Genomic DNA, 18,621 nt, shown 5'->3' with positions numbered 1-18,621 from the left:
CAAGGGGTGTCTAATCACAGGACACCGGACCGAGGCTGGGCCTAGACTCTTTGCAGGGAAAGGGTGGCAAAAACACAAGGTGTCCAGTAACTGTGCGCTCTAAGTTACACAGAAACCTGGGTCGTGCTGGAGACCCCAGATTTACAGTGTAGGCAAGACAGTTAGTGGAGACCCGGAAGTGATGGCAGATATGGAAGCCCCATCTTTCGTCTCGGGCAGCGACATACTGTCCTTGGTCTAACGACTTCTGTCATTGGTCCAACGTCAACCACCTACGACAATCGCCAGCAACACGCCTGTCCTTAGCACCACAGTATATTTTTTTTTCAGTGTCGACGACACATTTAATTTTACCCTTGAAAGGCCTATCACCGGAAACGAAAAGGAAAGGAAAGAGCGCAAGATACAAGCATTTTGACTGTCTTCCTGTCTCGAACAGGACTTGAGCCGCTATATAATAAAGTCTGCAAACTGAAAACTTCCCAGACTGGCCTGCCCCACTCTCAAGAAAACATGAAATCGTTTACCTTTTCAACAGCCGTTTGCTTGGTACTAGGTAGGTGTGTGAATACTGAATAATGAGTGTTTATCCCAAGATGATAACTTCTCTCCTCCACCAATTAAGAGATGTGATCACAAGATAGGGGCAACGCCAGCACTTTTCTTCCCCTTTTTACACAAGGTAATTGCCTCCGCAGTGGCCCTGACCTGTGAGAGCCAACCTTACAACTGCCCGTCTGTGTGTGGCTTTAACCTCATGCCAGTCTGCGCTGTGGATCGCCCTCGACGCCTCCTCATGACGTTTGACAACGACTGCCTCAGGCTGAAACACAACTGCGACTACGGCACAAGTAAGCATTCCAAAGTGAAAAAAACTCGGGTATGATACACTAGAAATAACAGAAAGAAGTAAAATGATTTGAAAACAAAAATGTTTTGCATTAGATGGTAACATGATCGTGTTTGCAGATTTCATTCGGCTCTTTGACGGAATATGTCGTCCCATTTCTATACCTCCAAGAGATGACCCAAAAGCCTAAAGGACTAAGATTGTTACAAAAAACACCTTCTCATTACTTCCAAATAACCGGTAAAATGATGAGAAAGAAAATAATTTTTAAGAGAAAATATTTTTCTAGATAAACTCTCCAACAGACGAAATTGTTTCCCCGTTACACTTCCCTTCAAAATAAATTTATCTTAAATGAAATGTTTTGTAAAGCGACTGAAATATTTTATTTGATAGTCAAACACAGAAATTTGCGGTTGTTCCGCTCGGGGTAGGCCTCTGGCCCTTTACACGGCTGATAAGCGGGTTGGCGTGCCCAGTGCGATGCGGGTGTCCTGTAAGCACAACGCACAACCATACCCACCAGAAATATGATCGCACCTTGTAAGGCATGGCTCATACTTAGTTGGCACATACGAAAAGGTACATATAACGCTATCTCGCACCCGCTCGGTCTCATTAACACCCCTTTGGGTGAACGACACATCAGAAAATATCACTGTGAGACCACCTGACCAAGAGGGAACGTCCATCTGGCTGATCAGTTGAAAAGAACTCAGCGTGGGGAGCGAGGTACCAACTATAACCTGGACAAAATAAAAATATTCACAAAATTTATATACAATCTTATTGAAATTAGGAAATCCGTCTACCCTGAATAAATTACGAAAGCACCTCCAGGATTTCGAAGAATTATTGGATGAGGACAGCTTCGAACTGTGACATTACAACTGCGTACGTAGTTATAATATGCAGTACCTGAAAGCAAACATAGATTTGTATAGGCTGTATTTAGTTAGGATAGCGAAAAGCTAAAGCCGAGAGCTTTAAACGCGAAAGCCCAAAGGATAACCGAGAGCGAAGAATCGGTGCGGTGGTTGAGGGGAGAACGGCAGCTCGGGTCACCGAGTCTCCAGGGCGATCGGAGAGCTCCGGCCTGCGATTTGCCTGCGCCTTCTTATTGCCCCCATCTCCACCCCTCTCACCTTGTTTCAGGGCGTTTAGAAGGCGCAGGCAAATCGCAGGTGGGAAGCTCTCCGATCGCCCTCCGGTCGCTTAATTGAGCTCTCGCGGATTTAGCTCTCCGAACTAAATACAGCAATAGACTGATGTACATGAGTTGTGTACACACATAACATATATGTTAATTTTACGCATCAAGTAATTGCGTAAGCTTTACACATGTGCACATGTAGGCCTAAAAAAGCGAGACCCAAGTATGGTCTTCAAGTTCTTACCCCCTTCAGTGCAGAAACGTCATAATTAAATATTCCGAATACACACGCACTGCGACATTTTTCTTGGCCTCGTATTTGAAAAATTAATTTTTTGACCTAGAAGGGAAAACAGGAAAAAAGGTTTTGTGTTTAAATTGAAGCTAACAATATACATATATCAATGAAGTTATACAGGAGGGGTTTTCACTCCCGTAATACCCTGTACACCCCACCTGGGTATTACGCGGTATTACTTGTAATGTAATACCGAAAAATAACAAAATATGCTATAAGGTGGCAACATTTTGAGTGTAATACCGGCGTAATACCCGGTAATACCTCGTAATTTGGTGTAATACCGAGTACCCTGTACAAGTTTTATGGCAGTTTACATTACAGAAGTAAAATTTCACGGCACATTTTGATTCCGAAATGTGACGTCCGTATAAAGCACCCTTTATAGCAGAGTTAGGTAACATTCGGATTTAAATTACATTCCCCACGTAAAGACGTCATTTCATCGTCAAATAAGATGATGAAGCTCTGTCTAGACATACCTCTTCTCTTTCATCAACTCCCGTGCCACGACATACGAGGTAAGTCTCTGCAGCTTCCCTTAGTTTAGCACGCTGTAAACCAAATGCATAGTTATTTTCACCCTTCCTTTTTTTTACTATAGAACTATAGTCTGCCACAAAAAGACGAATTTACAGCGAGTTTGTTTTTAGGTTTTATCATTCAAACAAAACGACTGATAACAGGCTCGCAATGGTGGCATGGTATTTGGTTTGTTCTGATCTCAAAAGAATAGCCAAGATTTTACATATACAAGAGGCGTTCGATAGACCACGTAAAAATTTCCCAGGTAAACGGGCCGTATATGATTTGTATATGATCATATACACCTATATATGCTTTATATATGACGACATATATGTCCACATATATGGTGGTATATGGTCATATATATGCTTGTATATGGGCTTATATATATTGCCATATATGCATATATGGGTCCATATATTACCATATATGTTTCGATATACAGCCATATATGGTCATACAAGCATATACAAGCATATATGCTAATATAGTACCGTATATGGCTGTATATCGAAACATATATGGTGATATATGGACGAATATATGGTAATATACAAGCCCATTTACAATTAAATATAATCCATATACAGTAATATATGGTTACATATGTGGTCATATATGCGCACATATATTACCATATACTGAACATATATAACTTTATATGAAAGATATATAGACCTCATTTACCTGGCTTGGTTTCGTTTTGCTGTACTGTATGCACACGAGTGGATTTCAGTATATTACGACTTCTGTTTAAGATGCAGCAATGTGGTTTGCGCCGTTCAATGCAGAATGGTCTTTTCTTTAAGAAATTTACAGAAGTACGTGGTGTTTGGAGTGAAACTGTAGCCTCTAAGGGACAAATACTGACATTTTGGAACAATTTGCAGTGTTCAAGAATTCTTTTTCGACGTATTCTGCCTAAGCCTGCCAAGATATGTGGTAATTTCCTTTTACCAACATTGTAGGACTTTTAATTCTCTGTAACTTTAATTTTCATGAAATGTCTGTATCTTAAAAATGGCAGGTGCCAGAGAGGATGAAACACCTGGTAATATTATCTGGTCGCCGAGCTCCTATGCAGATGCAGAAACACCCTAACAAGGGGGCTTGGCTTAGGTAAGTGTAAATTCCCGATCTTGCCGAAACTCTGTATATTTTTTTCTTATCTATGTTGATGACGACTGACTGTAGTATTTTTTCCTGAGTATCAATTTCTAGGGTACATTAGGGGAGGAAATAATGGAAAAAATATTGAATTTGGGCCAAAACTGACGGAAGGAGGTCTCAAATAAAAAGGTGGTAGAGGAACTACCCCCGCAAAACCGCTCATTTTGAGTCGAAATATCGCTTAACATTTGTACAAAAGTAGAAATTTGTATTTTTCGAAATTTTACGCTTTTATAGGGAGTTTCGGCACATGACACTCAGGGAAAAATTTGGTCGGCATTCGTCACCTACATAGATAAGAAGCAAATATACCGAGTTTGGGCACGATCGGGAATTTACACTTGCCTAAGTCCCCTTGTAAAGGACGACCGGCAACCACTCTAAAACGTAGAGTGACCGGCAACTCACACTAACACCCTCGAAAGAAAGGTAGTAAGTGTGGGTTGCCGTAGAGTGACCTTTTTTTTTTCGCGAATAGAGCAACGTATACACTGTAAACGCCGTGGTCGCCTAGCATGCCAAAATGTTGACAGTCTATTTTGACTGACAAATTTTGGCATTCTTTTTAGTGGCTGCCAGTTTTTGGCCTCCTTGAATGCCAAATGTTGGCCTTCTTTCAAAAAAATGCCAACTTTTGGTATTCAAAGAGGCCAAAAATTGGCAGCCTCTAAAAAGAAGGCCAAAATTTGGCATTCAAAAAAGGCCTGTCAACATCTTGGCATTCTAGGCGACCACGGCGTTAGCACTGAGGCTTCGTCGCTCTGTTAGAGCGATTTTTGCGAAATGACTCAACATGACTCTTCTTCGTAACAGAAACTGTCGCAGAAACGAGCAACGTTCGAGACTCAAAATGAGTCTTATACGTTACCAAAAATGTCACGAAAAGTTACTCCAAACGAGCGATGTAATTAATATCGCTCTCCGAAGAGTCGTCAAATTGGATTCACAATATCGCTCTATTTGGTCACTCCTTTACTTGTAGTGTCGGTCTTTGAGTCTAACGTGTCATGTTTTGTTACCGCCTAACAAAGTGGAATGCAAGCACTTTTCAGAGCACATACATGTATTAATCATTTACGTTCAGTTTCTGTGAGGCGAAACTGAACGTGAATGATTAATATGTCATCGCTTTCCCAACCCTTAATAATATTTCTTATAGATAGAAGACACCATTCCGCATTGAAAGGCACAGCCCACATTGCTGTATCTTAAACAGAAGCCGAGATATACCACTTTGTTTAAACTCGAAACTTTGAACTTCGAACACGATTTAAACCAATCGGCACGATGGGATTTTGTGAGAATTTTGACCAGGCACTCCTTAAGGTGCTCCCACAATGCTCTCATGGCTCATCGCTCATCAAGCTCATTTTGAGGATTTGCTAGCTCATTCAATTGAGCGGCCCATCAGCTCATTTTCGGGGATGGGATATTTCCACAAATATTGTGTTCATTCCGGGCGAAAATATCTGTCTCATATCGTGACTATAGCTGTTTCACACCAATTTAGTCCGTGCCCAACCCCTGCTATCCCTTTGAACCCCTAGAAAATCCCCAAAATACGAGCGTCCCACAATGAGCCATGAGCGCATTGTGGGACGCATTTTCACATGCCCTACACAACCTACTAAGTTTGGTACTGTTCCGAATTTTGTCTAGCTCAAAACAAAATTTGACAAGCAAACCGTTCTGCCTGCAAGCGGTATAGAACTAAAGAGACTACAGGACTTGCTTAGTGATACCCAGTTTTAAGCATGAAGGATGATGTACAGTAAAACATAATATGTCTCTGTAAAAGAAAAATTAACACAACACTCACTAAAGTTGGTTAGATCATAGATACCCATAGTGGCTGATACCAACCGCGCACATATTGTTACCGGTTGCAAGAGTTTGGTAGGGTTTGCGTATTGTCCCTGACCATGGCGTCTTAGGGCCGAGCGAGAAGGCAACTCACACGCAGGGAGGAATGAGGTACAGTACAACAACAGCAGTGGGCGGAGTAAAGCCCGTGGTACATTTCTACCATTTTTACACTGTCAACTGGTTGGCGTTCTTCAGAGAACGTCGATATTTTAGCGACATAAGACGACAGCCACTTAACATTGTAGTAACGATACTTTCCTCTACTTCGGTTTGCTGTGACAAGATGCAAAGGTGAGTATACTCGAGAAGATAACACACTACCATAAATGCAGGACCTAATGCTCGAGACGCTGAGAGGTGTGCCGTGCTTTGCATCTGCAACAGTTTTTACATTAAGGGGGCAGGCCTATTAAATACGAGGGTTAGGGAGGTATTTATTTTTTTAAATAAGAACCGGGGCGATATGAACAACAGATCCTTCAATTGGTAGAGAATTGGGCTACAATTTGACATATCAAAGAGAAGTGCACCATGTTCTTCGACAACGTGGTGTTCTTTGACTTCAATAAGATGCGTACACTCTTTTGCGGCGTGCATATGGACCAAACGGATGGCTCTGCGACAAAGAATGTCAGTTACTTTCAAAGGATGGGTTTTTTGCGTGACGAAAGTGATTTTAAAATTTTTAATTTTTGAACTTCCCAAAAATAATAAAGTTGTAGTGGGAAAAACTGAGTGAACTTGCTTACATTGTCCCCAAACTGGGTAACTTCGATGTGACGTTTTGAAAATCGCCTTTATCACGCAAGAGGCAATAGGCGTGACTAGTTCAACACTGATGAACAAAGTGTGCAACTGCTTTACACTGACTTGTAAGTGTTCAACTGCAAGTTGATTACTTACAAGTGTGCAATTTCTCAGTTAAGCACTTTCCTAGATTGTATGCTCACTGTGTTGTACACTAGGGGTGATCGAATTTTGCCGATTTTCGATTTGAGAAATGTAATCCCTTGTAGCACAGAACGTTTACGGAACCTTCTTCACGTAATATTTTTCTAAATTATATTTTACGAAGCATTTCCTAACATTCTTTTTCGTAAAATCATGAAAACTTTTTACAGTAGTGCACTTACAAGTGTTAAGCAGTTGCACACTTAGTTTATCAGCGAAGCCAAACCATGTTTCCGGCAGGTTACACCTCTCTTTTAGATCAAATTGAAGTTCAATTCATTACCAATTACAGGATCTTTCACATATACCGCTGGGACTTATAGTTTTCTTAAAACAAATAATGTACCGAAACCTTGGATGTCACGGCAATTTCGGGTCTGCCCCCTTAAACCAACATTAAATCAATTGAGATATCAACTAAGCCAAATGTAATGTACACTGTTAAAAATAACTGTCACCTGCTGTCGACATACTGCGGGATTGACACTCCTGTTATACAATAGAAATGTTGTTTTCATTTGAACCCTCTAGAAACTTGTGAAGTTCGGCCCATATTGGCCCACAACAAAAACTACTGCGTATTACTTTGCTGTACATTTACAAGAAAGGCGAAAATAATTTTGTTAGCAATACATTTCGTTCCAAAACAGGACACACGTAGTATTACAACAGGAGCAAAGCAAAGTAACTGCTTTCGGTCGGAAACGTTGCTTCCAAGATTTTGATAAACGCTTTTTTTTTTTTACACACTGATAAACTAAGTGTTCAACTGCTCAACACTTGTAAGTGTGCAACTGCAAGTTGAATACTTGCAAGTGTGCAACTTCGTAGTCGTACACTTGCAAGTGTTAAACTCGGTAGGTGATCACTTGCAAGTGTGCAACTCCTCGGTTGAGCACTTCCTACACAATAAGCGTCAAATCTAAGGAAGTGTTCAACCGAGGAGTTGCACACTTGCAAGTGCACACCTACCGAGTTGCACACTTGCAGGTATTCAACTTGCAGTTGTACATTTGTAAGTATTTAACTTGCAATTGCACACTTGAAAGTGTTGAGCAGTTGAACACTTAGTTTATCAGTGCAGTAGTATAATGCCATTAAAAATACAGGATTTGCTGCTAACAAAATTAATCACACTTTCGTTGCAAATTTACAGCAATTTTTTTAACAGTGTACCAGGTACTATGAGTTCACAAGTCTCTAAAATATTATGTACTGAGTATTAAAATCTGAAATGTACACCTGGGGATTAGAGTATATGATCCAATGGGACAATCCTAAAGGTGATATCCAAAGTAGAAAGACAATGAAGACGAGCCGCTGCGAACCAGAAGCTGAATCGTTTGCAAGGCACATGTCGTGTAGAAAACGTTGTCTTACTCGCAATGCGCGTACGTCGAACTGTTGATAAAGTCAAGAGCCATTATAACAAGAATCCCTTTTCTCATGATCACACCTAACCTAGTTTTTGAACAATTAAAACTATGGTCGTATACTCTGGTATCTTTTTTTACAGTGATAATAATTTAAAGAAATACTTTTGTTAGTTACCTGTTTTGCTCCACCCATTGCCTTTGCTTGTTCCGCTTCTTTGTTCTCAAGCGATTGAACTTCAATGTGTGGTATGTATGGCACTATTGTACTGATTTGCGGTTTAACAGAACACATCACGCGAACACCGTCTCTTCTACTGAAATCCAAGTTTCAAATTTCTAAATAAATTTTAAAATAGAGCATTCACTTAAAACTTTCTTAAAAATTTAAAGAGATAATTATTTGTGTATTTCTAGGCTTTATCAGCTTGAGGATCCTAACCGATTTTAAAATATTAACATTGCATTGTGCATTACATTCGATAGTATGACTAAGGACTATGGTTTTAGATTTGAATGTCTTTTATTTGTTGGCTGAAATTGCCGACCAAAACATCTGGAAAACGGCCGACAGAATCGTGGTTCATGGTTTTATTGAAAGTTTGCTTAAGATCCCGCAAAACCATACGGATCCTGCTTCCAAGCGATGGTAAATCATTCTAAATGTCCCGGTTGACATCTTATTTTACAAATTTGAATGCATTTACATCTGAAAATCATTTCATAGTACCACATACAATGAAAACTGGCTGAGCTGAGGCTGCAGGTGGTTGCCGTCAGTCGCCGCCTCGCCTACGACTCCATTGTGGCTCGCCCGTAGCTCTCGTGACGTCACGGGCCAGGCTGGCCGAGCCACGGATGGCTCGGGAGCCACACTGGTGTTAAGCTGTTAAGATCTTTAAACTGATGGAGCCCTAATCTGAAGCTTTGTTTACATGCCTTAAGTCAGATGTAAGTGCTTCTAAAACAGCGACTGCACTGTAAAATGCTTGCAAACTATATTCTTTGCAACGTTGCAAAGAATTTGCGAGCCTTGTATTGCAAAGAATTAGTTCGTATTGCAAAGAAGTTGTTTGCAGCCTGTCAGAATCCTTGCAAACAATGTGTTTGCATTGCAAAGAAATAGTTTGCAAGCTTGCAAAGAACTAGTTCGTATTACAATGCTTGAGAATTCTTTGCAAGCTGCAAAGAAAATAGTTTGCAATACAAACCTATTCTTTGCAAGCATTTTGCAGTGTGGGTGAAGCAGTAAGAAGTAGTTGAGGGCAAATAAAATGGGACCAAGCAAACTGAGGCCGACTCCTAAGGTATCCTGTGAGGAAACCAACATAAAAAGGCCATGACGTAGTTGTTAAACATACCCTGTGTGAAAGCTCAAGGTAAAAATACTTTATTTCGAGTCAACTGCTAGTAAAAGGGGAAAACTATAGAAAAATCAAAGATACCTCCTCAGAATTTGAGGAAAACGCCTCCTTAAACTTTCTTTATCAGACCAGACGTGTCCATCTATGAGGGCTGTAGCCGGTATCAATTTCTAATGGAAAACAAGATGATCGCGTAGGGCCATAAAAAGTCTTTCATGTCTGCGAATTTGTCTGCTACTGTTAACACAAGCTACTAATGTTCTTTCTTTGGACTTTTCAACGTTGTTGTTGTTATTTAGACCACTATGCCGATGAGAACGTTTTAAAATAAATTGCTCACGTCAACAGCAGACGACGGAGGGAGACAATGTTGAGTCTAATTCTTTCTGCTCTTATTTAAATTACACTACTTAGTCCATCATTTTCACGAGTGAGAGCCCGCTTACTAACGGGACCGAGGCAAATGGCTTGATTTTCAGCTCGAATAAACATCAAAGAAATTATTGAAGGACGTAAACAAGACCTCGGTGATAGACCGGGCACCCCTGGCTCCGACAAAGACTACGTAGCTCCCCAGCGAGCACACGGGCCACAGCGTGCCCAAGAGGCCCGAGTGCAGAAGGTCACGCCACGCATCTCGCGACAAGGGATGTCGGCGGCTGTACAGGGCGATGGACTCCGCCAGGTCGCTGTAGGCGATGCGCATGTGCGCACATGATAGGCGCTCCACAAGCATACGCACTGCTATCACCAACACCGTGAACGTGGTGTAGTTCGAGCTCATCGTCGACGTTCCTAGAACAAGCCGTTGTCAAACTCAAAATGTATCGATACATAATGTGTGCAAATCGTCGAAGAGGCTGGCTACACTGATGAATTATGTTCAGCAAACAACACGTTTTCGCACAGGGGTTGTACACATTTTAAAGTAGTATTATTTTAGGAGCTCATAACAAAAAAAGTTCCGACCAGAAACGGATCGTGAAAGCAGATGATACCAATTTAAGAGTAAGAATTGTTCATTGTTCTACCTTTCTACATTTAAAAATAATTTATGGGTTTTAATAAAAGCATTGTGGACAATAGTAAAATTAATTGTGACCGCACTGTATCGTCTATCACCATATCCTTCGTTTACGGCTTGTTTACAATCCAGCGTCCTCCCTGTGTAAGGTACGCCGGACGCAGGGCGACCGGCGATCCTTGACTCTTTGAATATCCCGCCGCGTCAGGGCAGACGCAAGGGCCAGCGCGTCGGAGCAAAACTGCATAGTTCAGCAGAATAGGTGGCTCTATCTCTCACCGTTTGGGCGCTGGAGGTGCTTTTTCGACGAAAATACGCCGAGAATGATCACGGTATACAAAACGACGTACAAGAAGGCCTCAAATCTAAAAATGACAGAAGAAGTCACATCCGAAACAGCACATGCTGAATCATTCATTGGAATTGCTGTATCTTCAGTCGTTTCAGAGGCAGAGGTCGATATGTACTTAAACAATGACAAAAAAGTCCAGTTTTAAGACTGTCTGAGAAATAATACAAGCTGAAAACTGTGCTTGTTATTAATTTTTTTTATCTATTTTCAAAGCAGAAGGGTGGGGTGTAGTCACGGTGTCGCAAGGTTGCAGTCTTTTCTCGATTGCAAGGAGCTAATCTTAAGGGCCGCAGACCCCCCTGAAAGCCTAATTAAGTTTGTTCGACAAACGCCGCCGGCAGACCAAGCAGGCCCGGACCCTCCGAACGGAGTTGCCTGCTGAGCGAAGTGATGCTGGCAACTTCGTTTGGAGGAAGGGCATGCCTGCTTGTTGCGTTTTGTACAACGACCTAGATGATCATGATCATGTAGTGTTTGTCTTTACCGGTCAAACAGTTTGTTTGTCAGAATGCAAAGGTAAACGTGTTCAAAAAAATGCGTAATAACTATCGCATGTCAATGACAAGATAATGCCGCGCGTATCACAGCTTTTTGTGAAATTACACATGAGTGAACTGTTAAATTAAATTTTCGAGGGCACCGTCGGATTTCCTACAAAGTCTCCGAGCAAACGAGCCCACATGTGGGATAGCGTTTGGAGTCCAAATAAAACACTGCAAAGGACATCAACTTGCATGTTCTTGGAGAACCATTGGTCAGAACTCTATCACATATAGCTCGTTTGATCGAAAATTTGTGTTAATACTCACCCATGGATACCGAACTGGCCCTGGTGAGGACGTGATCCCAGACTTTCGCCACCACGTAAAGTCCTACGCTGAGAGAGGCAGCAAGGTAGGCCCAGACGAACGGCCAGGGCCGAGGGGGCCAGTCCCCGCTCACAGGAAGCACACCCAGCACAGCTCCAAGCAACCGTTCAAAGCGCCACATGGGTGCGAGAACGTTCACTGCCACGCTCAACATAGTGTCAGAGTCGTGGCTCGAGATTTAAACGCGAGCTCTTGGAAGTCGCTGAAGTGCTGACCCAAGCCCCGTGTGCGCGTTGCTGAGCCAGAGCTACGACTAGGGGACCACCCCTGCGAATTCGACGACAAGGAAAATCGATGGTCGCGGCCGCCGCACTTCTATTGCGTTCATGAGTGGGGCCAACGATTACGAAAGGGCCCTTCCTTTGATCATACACAGAGGAAAACGTGTACTTATGATACAAAACAAGGCCCTTGAAGCCTGAAAAGACGCTTATTTATCACGAGGCTTTTCAGACGGTCCCTATTATGGCTGTCTCTACCCAAAGGTAATAGTTTTCCCTTTGTATTTGGAAAGAAAAAAAAACTCAGTACAAACTAAGGGCGGGTGGGGCACATCATGACAAATCGCTCCCCCGGCCCTCCTGTTGACTGTTTGCACCAGCATCGGTGCAAAGAACAAAGTTCTTGACCTCTCTTGAAACATAAACCACAGGTCGGTTGAATTAGAATCAATGTGCTTGCGCTGAGGAGAGTGTAAACATTGACTTCGACAATTTCGACGACCGTTTCAACGTTTTCTTTTCGTTTTCCCTGGAATTCTCAGCGACATCATCAAACTGGCCATGCGCAATTTTTCTATCATTAGTTTTGACCCCTAGAGCGACTGAACCTATTTCGGATCAGATTTTTGTATTCTCATCCTATACCAAAGCACACAGGTTTTAGAAAAATGACGTAGGATGGCACCTAAAGGTTAGATCTTCCTTTACAAAAAGCAATTATTTTGGCGTCCGTAGCTGCACTTGTTTGGGAGTTATGGCAGTTTGAGTATGGACGTGATTTTGATCCGATTACAAGTGCGACGACCGCGTCCGCGTCAGGTGCTGCTTTCAGTGTCATGGCCGCCCATCACCCCGGTGGGAGTGCAACTTGGCAGAGTAAAACTTGCTTTAGCTGTTAAGAAACGCATCACCCTAGCACATGCAAGTACAAGCAAACTACATGTGATTTCCGTCATAATGTAGGGCACAGGGCACATTGAGCAAGCATGGCGTACCAAGAAACGAGCAGGGGCTGTTCACTATGTTCAAGTGGAACAACCAGTCAACACTTCACAACTAAATCAGTCGCAACCGCCCCCGGTGAACCAGCAACAGTACCAGCTCGGCGGCACAGGTAATAGCACAGTGAGTTACGTACAACGAACAACCAATCTATCAACCTTACTTAACCTAGGTCAACTTGCCTCCAGAATATTCACAGTTTTGCATCATGGCTTTTCAATGCGAACGGTGCCAGAGGCTTCGCCATCAACTTATGCCCAGGTAATTGTGGAGAGCGTGCCATGCTCAATGATTGTGAATAATGGAGCCCATTTCGTCATAGCCCCATCGGTCGGCATCGAACGACGCCAGCAGCGCCCCTGGCGGCTCTTCTAAACCTACGAATGTACTGTCATTCCTTGCCCCCCTTAGATAGCTCAAAGCCGTCACCGTATTAACTGAAATTGTAGTTATTTATTAACCTGCCACTGCCCCCTAACTACACACTACGTCTTCCTGAAATATTAATTTTGTTTGCCTACGAACTTTTCTTTGAACAGTAATCGAAAATTTTGAATCCGAACACCTTATGTTCGTGTTCGTGCGATCACGAACAGCTCGATGTTCGTTCGAGTTCGATCGAATGCGAACATGTTCGCTCATCTCTAACTTGAGCTTAAACGTGCAAAATTAAACACTTGATTTACCAATGAGCAACTTCAGGGTTGGCCATTAAGCTTTGGTCACTATTAATAGTTAAAGTTTACTGCTAAACACTTTTAAGTATTCAAATTTTGTCCAAAACGTTAGAGTGTGCACCAGAGTTGTACACTACTTTGATGTGCATATAGTGAAACATATCTGTTTCCAGTGTAGAACTTTCCCATTTATTGCAACAGTAGAATAGTGATAGAGGCGTGCACGTTTTTCGCCATTTTAACGTGTCAAGCATACGAGCACGCAATAGCTTCGTCATTGCCGTTAAACTAAAACTCAGAAGACTGTTTGATTCGTATGCAACGTCATACAATTCACCAAGTCAGCACACAGCACACTTAAATTTTGCAAAGCCATGCTCTCCAGACGGTTTTTAAAGTTTAAAGTTGTTTTAGTTATCCTCATTAATGCGATTTTGGCTCGTTTCTGTCTCAAGTCTTTCACTACCATCCCTAGGTAATTGATAGTCCCATTTTTTCTGTTGTAAATTATAATTTTTTGTGCACGTTTCTATGCGCATGTGCGTTGGCGCTTCCCACCCCCCTGTGCCTGCAGAACCAGAAGCACTGCCAGCTAATCTGGATAGTCACGCCTGACATACCACACGACTGTCGCCGGTGCACGAGCAATAAAAAGGCGCCGAACTCACCGTCTATCGACATTCTGCAAACATGGCTGGTAAGATCCGGTGTCTCTCTCCTTCGGAGTGCATTCCACTGACCCCTCACTGTTAAATTCCTGCAAAGTATTTTGCTCCTTTGTAACTACGAAGTATTTACTTCGCAATTACAAAGTAATGCTTTGCAATTACGAAGTGACACTTTGCAATTGCAAAGCGATGCTTTGAAGCGTTTTCATTGCTTCGCAATTGCAAAGCATCACTTTGTAATTGCAAAGTAAATTCTTCGTAGTTACAAAGGAGCAAAATACTTCGCAGCTCTGCAAAGCAAATGCTTTGTAGGAATTTAACAGTGCTCGGTGAAGTATCAACCACCGCACACTAAGCTCAATCTTAAAACTACCCTGTATACAATAATATATTATTTACCTCTGTCGCTCATATTTGTATTCACAAGTTGTAGCCATTGATATGCTGTATAAGTTTCTTCTACAAACGTTTTAGATTGATTAGTAATGAAACATTTAATTGCAGGCCAACAATGCCTGGCATATGCTTCATTTATGGCTCTAGTGTTTTCCGGGGTGCACTATAAGGAGCCAGCGCAGAGCACAGCTGCAATTCCCGTCGAGGTAGACTTTGTTGTGATCGGCGGCGGGTCAGGTGGAGCCACTGTAGCTGGGCGGCTTTCGGAGGTCTCGAAATGGCAGGTTCGTGGCTTTTGTGGTCGCACACTGATTCCACAGAGGAGCGTTTACTAGGAGACACGTGCTAACGCTGCTATTTTGTCATAAAGGTGCTTCTGCTGGAAGCAGGTCCCGAGGAACCGATAGTGCAGCAGGTGCCGGCATTTAGCACGCAAACGTATGGCACGGCGAAGTACGACTGGCAGTTAAAAGTGGAAAAGACTGCGAATGACGTAACCGGTGTGATCCCCAGGTTCAAGCGCTCTACAAGTACACCGTGCACCAGTACAAGTGCACCAGTACAAGTGCACCAAAACTTTCACAAAGAACGTGCACCCTGACTAAATCTCTGCACTTTATTTTTCAGGGCAAAAATGCTTGGCGGCTGCAGTGCTCACAATGGCATGGTGTACCAGCGCGGTGTGGAGGCCGACTTCCAGTGTTGGGAGAAAGCAGGCGCGAAAGGGTGGAGTTTTAAGGTAAGGGTAGGAAGCAATTAGTCATCACGTAGGCACACTTAAGTGACACTTCTCTGACCGTTTTACCAACCAGGAAGTGTTGCCGTACTACAAGAAGTCAGAAGACAATCTCGATCCAGACGTGGCCAAAAACACAGCATATCACAGCACCGGCGGACCTCTCGGAGTGCAGCGCGTCCCCTACCAGGATGCTAACGCGCGACTCCTGCGCGAAGCGTACAAGGTACGAAACTGTCTACGGCCCCTGCGAGACTCAGGGTAGGCAAGCCCGCAGTACACGCATGCACTACAGCCAAGATGTTGCCTACCTATCAGGCGCTATGAGACCTTGCAATAGCGTAACTTTACAATTGCATATGAGCCACGATGTGGTTAATACGGTGTCGGCACTGAGCTATCTGAGGGGGTCAAGGAATGGCGGCACATTCGTAGTTCCAGAACAGCCGCCAGTGGCGCTGGCGTCGACCGGTGCCGGGCGAGGGGAGGCAGGAGGGGACGGGAGCGGTGCCCTGCTCGTCTCGTCCCTTCTCCCCTCGCCCGGCCCGATCGACGCCAGCGCCACTGGCGGCTGTTCTGGAACTACGAATGTGCCGTCATTCCGCGGTCGTCTTTTAGTCCGCTACCGGCGGAGAGCCTACGCCTACACCGTTTTAACTACATCTTGATATGGGCGAATGAATGATAAACTTGCTGGATGGTCAATCCACAATATTAATGCCAACAGTTAACTCAAGGCACAAGTTTATTCCTTAGCATAAAATTACTTTTGCGTTCTGCGTCTCCCTTTGTGTGCTTTCGTATAGGAGGGTGGCTACTCTGAAGTGGATCTTAACGGCGGCCACGACGAGGGCTTTGCATGGTCTCAAACGACAGCGAGACAGGGGCAACGCAACAGCGCGAACACTGCATTTCTCTTGAGTGCGCGCTCCAAGCGGAGCAATCTGCACATCGCCACTGGGATCCTGGTCAAGAAGGTCAACATAAACGCAAAGACCAAACGCGTTGAGTCTGTGGAGTATACCGACCCCAAGGGCGCGTCTAAGATCGTGAAAGCAAGGCTCGAGGTACATATTCTACTACCTCATTTATTCCTTTGATCACCGACGGAGACACAGCGTTTAATTATTATTTCTTAACATTTCACAGGTGATTCTTAGCGCTGGCACTTATTTATCCCCTCAACTTCTGATGGCTTCGGGAATAGGGCCAGCTGACCAGTTAAAGAAAGCAGGGATACCGGTGATCGCTCCATTAAATGCGGTTGGATCAAATTTACAGGTAAACGAATCTCATTTCAACTATATACACTTCTTTAGCGCAGTTAAGTGGAATAACGTAAAACTTCTATCTTCCGCTAAACCCTAGGACCATGTAATGGTTATGAGTCTGCCATCAATCAATTTCAGCAAAACTGCAGTTGTCCCAACACCAAAGCAGATGAACCAGCATGCTCAGCAATTCAAGAAGGTAGTTCTGCAGAGAGACCGTTCAGGCCAGTTTGAGCGAATAGGTAGACTATCACTGTTATTCAGATACTGTGACGTCACATTCTATATAATGTGCATGGTGTCACATTATCTAAAATATCATGTCACATTCTTTAGAACGTGACATACCATTTGCACCGCTCTGCCCTTAAGGGCTTAGTGCATAAGAGGCGTACCTATGTCACAAGAAAACGAATGTGACATATGTTATTCTAAATAATGTGACACAATTCACATTTTATAGAATGTGACGTCAACAGTATTTGAATAACAGTGTAGTAGACTGCATGCAGGCGTGCGCGCGGGTGTGCCCATCGTTACTATCCATTTCGCCTTACAGCTCCAAGCCCATTGGCAACCCACACGCACGCCTCCATTTGCTCCAACGGGGCTACACAACTATATTGCATTTACATCTCTACCAAACAAAAGAATGCACAGACCTGTAATTGAATTGTATTTTACGTTCCATCAGGGTACTGGTCCACTAACTGCAAATGGACTCAACTCTTTGGTAATTCGTACAAAGAGTCCTCTCCAGCCGTCTTCTGACGCGCGCCCGTACGTCCAAGTGCAGCACGCTATTGGGTGGCAGAAGAACCAGAACCTGATACCCTACTGTAAAGTGGACACACCGACAGCAAATGCTACCACCTGCTACTACAACGCGGTAGTTGAAATTGATTGGGTTGTGTGTAAGGGTTAGAGGCACCTTAACGTGAGCTAACTTTGAATTTTAACCTCTCATACAAACGGCAAGGTGACGGCCTCAGTCGTCCTACTGCACTCGCAAGATGCTGGAAGTGTTCAGATCAACACCACCAATCCTTACGGGCCTCCGCTGATTTACCAAAAGATTCTCTCCAGTGATCAGGTAAAAACACTCTTTAGAGACATACAATAGTTTAGCGAGTTGATACTGAACAAGCGAATAGAACAGAAACCACAGAAACACCCTTATTCGATCAGAGTCTTCACCATGATCTCTTCTATGTTCTTCCCGCTCTGTTCCGAACTCGATGGCTTAGAATAACGCCATTTGATACGTAATAGACCGATACGCAATACGCAATACGACAACCCCCTCTAGGACGTCCGCGCTGTCGCTGCGGTGCTTAAGAGCCTCACGGAGACGCTGCGGTCCTCCAAGTCGCTGCAGCGCGCGGGCGCCACGGTGAACCTCCCCGCGGCCGGGGCCGCGTGTGGCGGCCAGGCCGTCGGCAGCCAGGCGTGGTACGAGTGCGTGGTGCGCGCCAACGGGGGCTCGTCCTGGGGCCACGGCGTGGGCACCTGCAGCATCGGCAGCGTGGTGGGTAACGACTAACGAGCACAATGTGGCCAAGGTGGACGCCCAAATAGCTCAGCTTCACATGGTTTTGCGTTTACCTATGTTTATTTTTATTTTTCCGCGCGCGCGGACGTCAATTTCTTTTCAAATGTTCCCCTTTCCTCCCAGGTGGACGCCCGCCTGCGCGTGCTGGGCGGCGTGAGCGGGCTGCGGGTGGTGGACGCCTCGGTGATGCCGTGCGTGCCGAGCGGCAACACCAACGCGCCCGCCATCATGATCGGCGAGAGGGCGGCCGACTTCATCAAGCAGGACCACGGCGTCAAGGCGTGACATTTCGCGTCAACC

The 18,621-nt window shown here is 44.0% G+C and overlaps 5 protein-coding genes across 6 annotated transcripts in view; 2 read left to right on the top strand and 3 right to left on the bottom strand.

Annotated features, from left to right (window-relative positions):
* The window catches only part of LOC113204793 (uncharacterized), an 82,863-nt gene that overhangs the window by 62,405 nt on the left and 1,837 nt on the right, over positions 1-18,621 (bottom strand). The window lies entirely within an intron of this gene.
* Positions 333-1,225, top strand: LOC127748875 (vasotab-TY1-like). The gene is made up of 3 exons (XM_052264250.1): positions 333-556; positions 699-851; positions 970-1,225. The coding sequence occupies exons 1-3, from the start codon at positions 514-516 to the stop codon at positions 1,038-1,040; spliced, it is 267 nt and encodes an 88-aa protein (XP_052120210.1). The 5' UTR covers positions 333-513; the 3' UTR covers positions 1,041-1,225.
* On the bottom strand, positions 8,017-8,524 carry LOC127748883 (uncharacterized). Its single transcript, XM_052264289.1, has 2 exons — positions 8,368-8,524; positions 8,017-8,217 (listed from the first exon to the last, which is right to left on the bottom strand). Exons 1-2 carry the CDS (start codon positions 8,482-8,484, stop codon positions 8,017-8,019), a joined length of 318 nt encoding a protein of 105 aa, XP_052120249.1. The 5' UTR covers positions 8,485-8,524.
* Positions 9,719-12,025, bottom strand: LOC127748874 (uncharacterized). Its single transcript, XM_052264249.1, has 2 exons — positions 11,739-12,025; positions 9,719-10,348 (listed from the first exon to the last, which is right to left on the bottom strand). The coding sequence occupies exons 1-2, from the start codon at positions 11,950-11,952 to the stop codon at positions 10,029-10,031; spliced, it is 534 nt and encodes a 177-aa protein (XP_052120209.1). The 5' UTR covers positions 11,953-12,025; the 3' UTR covers positions 9,719-10,028.
* LOC113204794 (glucose dehydrogenase [FAD, quinone]-like) lies at positions 14,373-18,615 on the top strand. The gene is made up of 12 exons (XM_026420103.2): positions 14,373-14,395; positions 14,871-15,046; positions 15,133-15,275; positions 15,390-15,501; positions 15,575-15,724; positions 16,305-16,565; positions 16,648-16,779; positions 16,867-16,968; positions 17,464-17,658; positions 17,749-17,862; positions 18,079-18,297; positions 18,445-18,615. The coding sequence occupies exons 1-12, from the start codon at positions 14,389-14,391 to the stop codon at positions 18,604-18,606; spliced, it is 1,773 nt and encodes a 590-aa protein (XP_026275888.1). The 5' UTR covers positions 14,373-14,388; the 3' UTR covers positions 18,607-18,615.

Source organism: Frankliniella occidentalis, unplaced genomic scaffold (genome assembly GCF_000697945.3).
Source record: "Frankliniella occidentalis isolate FOCC.00 unplaced genomic scaffold, Focc_3.1 Scaffold17, whole genome shotgun sequence".
Lineage (NCBI taxonomy): Eukaryota > Metazoa > Arthropoda > Insecta > Thysanoptera > Thripidae > Frankliniella > Frankliniella occidentalis.
This window is presented reverse-complemented; position numbering and strand designations above follow the sequence as displayed.

Excerpts from the sequence above, each read along its gene's own strand:
- LOC113204794 (XM_026420103.2), top strand. Across the intron at positions 17,659-17,748 it reads CCACCTGCTACTACAACGCG|GTGACGGCCTCAGTCGTCCT; the intron begins GTAGTTGAAATT and ends ACAAACGGCAAG. Across the intron at positions 17,863-18,078 it reads AGATTCTCTCCAGTGATCAG|GACGTCCGCGCTGTCGCTGC; the intron begins GTAAAAACACTC and ends AACCCCCTCTAG.
- LOC127748875 (XM_052264250.1), top strand. The coding sequence starts at position 514 with ATGAAATCGTTTACCTTTTCAACAGCCGTTTGCTTGGTACTAG. Across the intron at positions 557-698 it reads AGCCGTTTGCTTGGTACTAG|TGGCCCTGACCTGTGAGAGC; the intron begins GTAGGTGTGTGA and ends TTGCCTCCGCAG. Across the intron at positions 852-969 it reads CAACTGCGACTACGGCACAA|ATTTCATTCGGCTCTTTGAC; the intron begins GTAAGCATTCCA and ends TCGTGTTTGCAG.
- LOC127748874 (XM_052264249.1), bottom strand. The coding sequence starts at position 11,952 with ATGTTGAGCGTGGCAGTGAACGTTCTCGCACCCATGTGGCGCTTTGAA. Across the intron at positions 10,349-11,738 it reads GGCCAGTTCGGTATCCATGG|GAACGTCGACGATGAGCTCG; the intron begins GTGAGTATTAAC and ends GGCTTGTTCTAG.
- LOC127748883 (XM_052264289.1), bottom strand. The coding sequence starts at position 8,484 with ATGTGTTCTGTTAAACCGCAAATCAGTACAATAGTGCCATACATACCA. Across the intron at positions 8,218-8,367 it reads CAATGGGTGGAGCAAAACAG|TTCGACGTACGCGCATTGCG; the intron begins GTAACTAACAAA and ends CTTTATCAACAG.